The 3,149-nt window shown below is 55.1% G+C and overlaps 1 protein-coding gene across 1 annotated transcript in view; it reads right to left on the bottom strand.

Annotated features, from left to right (window-relative positions):
- CCT7 (chaperonin containing TCP1 subunit 7) overlaps positions 1 to 3,149 on the bottom strand; it is a 14,075-nt gene that overhangs the window by 10,272 nt on the left and 654 nt on the right. The window contains exons 2-3 of the mRNA XM_015616172.3: positions 1,726 to 1,879; positions 240 to 346 (exon numbers count right to left, since the gene is read on the bottom strand). Coding sequence (XP_015471658.1) covers positions 240 to 346; positions 1,726 to 1,879 — 261 coding nt within the window. The remainder of the gene's footprint in view (positions 1 to 239; positions 347 to 1,725; positions 1,880 to 3,149) is intronic.

Genomic DNA, 3,149 nt, shown 5'->3' with positions numbered 1-3,149 from the left:
ATTCCCTGCTCCTGTCCCCAGTCCCTTCCAGCTCTCCTGGAGCCCCTCAGGGCCCTGCAAGGGGCTCTGAGCTCTCCCTGGAGCCTCCCCTTCTCCAAGGGAACATTCCCAGCTCCCCCAGCCTGGCTCCAGAGCAGGCAGAATAAATCCCAGCACTCCAAGAGCAATTCCCAGCAGCAAGCCCAGGGCAGCAGTGCCACCCGAGCTGCTCCGTGCTGCACCCCAGGCTCCCCTCCCACCTCTGCATCCTGGGATTTGGCGATGTCCACCAAGGTCTTGGCGGCAGGATGGACAACGTCCAGCAGCTTCAGGATGGTGGCCCCGTCGTTGGAGATGGTGGCTTTGCCTGGGGTTGATGGAGAAAAGGAAGTTAAAGGCAGCCTGACACCACCAGGGGTAAAACCCTGTCCCTGGGGCTCCCAGGAGAGCTCAGCAGGCTCCTCTGCTCCACCAGAACAGAGTCCTTCCAGCCCATTTGTGGAGCAGATTCAGTCAAGTCAATCTGACAGCAGAACAACTTTCCACACCAACAAAGGCTTGGAATTCATTTCCCTCTTCTCAAAGGCCTCCCCAGACAGATAAAACCATATTCTAGTCTGATACTCGCATGAAGAAAGAGCCTAGAAATTGTATTAGCTATCATAAGATAAATTTAAATCAAATGATCTTTTTGAAAAATGATTTCTTACAGTTCCTATTTGTAAAAGCTATTTAAAGACAATATTAAGCCTTTTCACTCCACCCTTCAGTAACAGAAATAAAAAATAATTAATTTGGTGACTTCATAAAAATCTTTTCAAAGTGAGGGCAAAGCTCATCTCTAAATCACATCCCAGAAAAAAAAAAAAAAAAAGATTAAAAATCAACCCAGGAACATCCACTGACCTCACAGTGTCAGTGTCAGCCACAACTGCTGAGTAACTCCACAGCTATCATGAGTTTTATTTAAAAACAGAGATGACCAAAAATACCTGAAGATGGGTTCCAGACTCTCTGTTTGTCCTGTACAGATCTACACTGGGCACATCCAGCCCCTCTGACTCTGAACATCCCCAGGGAGCTCACAGGGACCCTCAGAGCGGAACAGCCTTTCCAGGGACATGTCCTGCACTGTCACTACACTGGGTACATCCAGCCCCAGTGACTCTGAACATCCCCAGGGAGCTCACAGGGACCCTCAGCTGGATCAGCCTTTCCAGGGACATGTCCTGCACTGTCACTACACTGGGCACATCCAGCCCCTCTGACTGCATCTCCCCAGGGAGCTCACAGGGACCCTCAGAGCGGAACAGCCTTTCCAGGGACATGTCCTGTACAGATCCACACTGGGTACATCCAGCCCCTCTGACNCACACTGGGTACATCCAGCCCCTCTGACTCTGAACATCCCCAGGGAGCTCACAGGGACCCTCAGGGTGGACCAGCCTTTCCAGGGACATGTCCTGCACTGTCACTACACTGGGTACATCCAGCCCCAGTGACTCTGAACATCCCCAGGGAGCTCACAGGAACCCTCAGGATGGACTGGCCTTTCCAGGGACATGTCCTGTACAGATCTACACTGGATACATCCACCCCAGTGACTCTGAACCTCCCCAGGGAGCTCACAGGAACCCTCAGCTGGACTGGCCTCTCCAGGGACACTGAGGCAGAGCTGAGGCTCTGCTGTGAGGCCGAGCCCAGCGTGGCTGTGGCTGCTGCAGTGCCCTGTGCCTGGCACCGTACCCCGATCATCCACGATGAGCTTGTCCATGCCGCGCGGGCCCAGCGTGGTGCGCACGGCCTCGGCGATCACCTGGCACGCGTTGATGTTGCTGACCAGCTGTGGGATGCCCTGCGAGGTGTCCGTGCCCTCCTTCAGCAGGATAACCGGTGTTGGCTGCGGGACAAACACAGCACAGCTCACATCCCAAGAGCAACAACCCGCAGCAAACTCCCTACACAAACTCCCCACACAAACTCCCCACACAAACTCCCCGACAGACACAGCAAGAGCTGAGCAAAAACACACTCCCAATTCCTGTGCTCCACACAAGCCAGCCGCCTCCCGCTGCTCCCGCAGCCCTGGCAGCTCCCACGTTTGTTAAAAAATAACAGCAGCTCCTTGGGGCAGCCCTGCCCAGCCAGGCTCTGATCTGATGCTGGCCTGCAGGAGACAGAACATGCAGGAGTTACAGACACAGTCAAGAACCAAATCTGAGCGCTGGAAGCATCAGAGAAGCTCTGGCTGCTCCATCCCTGGGAGCATCCAAGGGCAGAGTGGACACCAAAGCTTGGAGCAGTCTGGGATAACGGGAGGTGTCCCTGCCCATGGCATGGACAGAGACACTGGGTGGGTTTTAAGGTCCTTTCCAACCCAAACCATCCCATGAATGCTGCAACCATCTGACAGGCAGAGATCAGACAAAGCCCAAACACAGCCAAACCTGGGATGCACTGGTTTGGAACAGCTGCCAGCTGGCACAGAATTATCATATAAACTGTGCTTGTGGCACTGAGGGGGCACGAGAACAGGAAAAGGAGCTACTGGAGAGGGATCAGTGATGGGCACAAGGAACATCTTTGGGGTCTGGAGCATTTCTGCCATGAGGAGACTGCGGGAGCTGGGCCTGGTCAGGCTGCAGAAGGGAAGGCTGAGAGGGGATCCCATCAATCCATACAAATCTCTCCAAGGCAGTGGCAAGAAGTTGGTGCCAGACTCTTTTTGGTGGTGCCCAATAACAGGACATAAATTAAACCAAAAAGTTCCACCTCAACATAGGAACTTCTTTCCAGGGAGGGTGACAGAGCCCTGGGACAGCTGCACAGGACAGCCTGGAGTGTCCCCCTCTGGCGACATCCCAAACCCACCGGGATATCCCCGTGTCACCCGCTCCAGCTGCCCCTGCCTGGGCAGGGCTTGAACTGAGTCATCTCCAGCCCTGACTGTTCTGTGATTCCCGAAACCTGGGAAGATTTTGTGGAAGAAAACGTACAGCTTCCCTCCACACCCAGCAGAGCAGGAACCTCAAGACAAAAGGAACGGTTTCAACCCGGGGAAGTCAGGCTGGAGACACATCCAGCTCCGGCATCACCGCGGGGCCGGGGGCAGCTCCGGGCCGGGGGCAGCTCCGGGCCGGGGGCAGCTCCGGGCCAGAGACAGCTCCGGG

Source organism: Parus major, unplaced genomic scaffold (assembly GCF_001522545.3).
Source record: "Parus major isolate Abel unplaced genomic scaffold, Parus_major1.1 Scaffold361, whole genome shotgun sequence".
In the NCBI taxonomy this organism is placed as follows: Eukaryota; Metazoa; Chordata; class Aves; order Passeriformes; family Paridae; genus Parus; species Parus major.
Note: the sequence above shows the minus strand (reverse complement) of the source record. Positions and strands in the feature narration are given on the sequence as shown.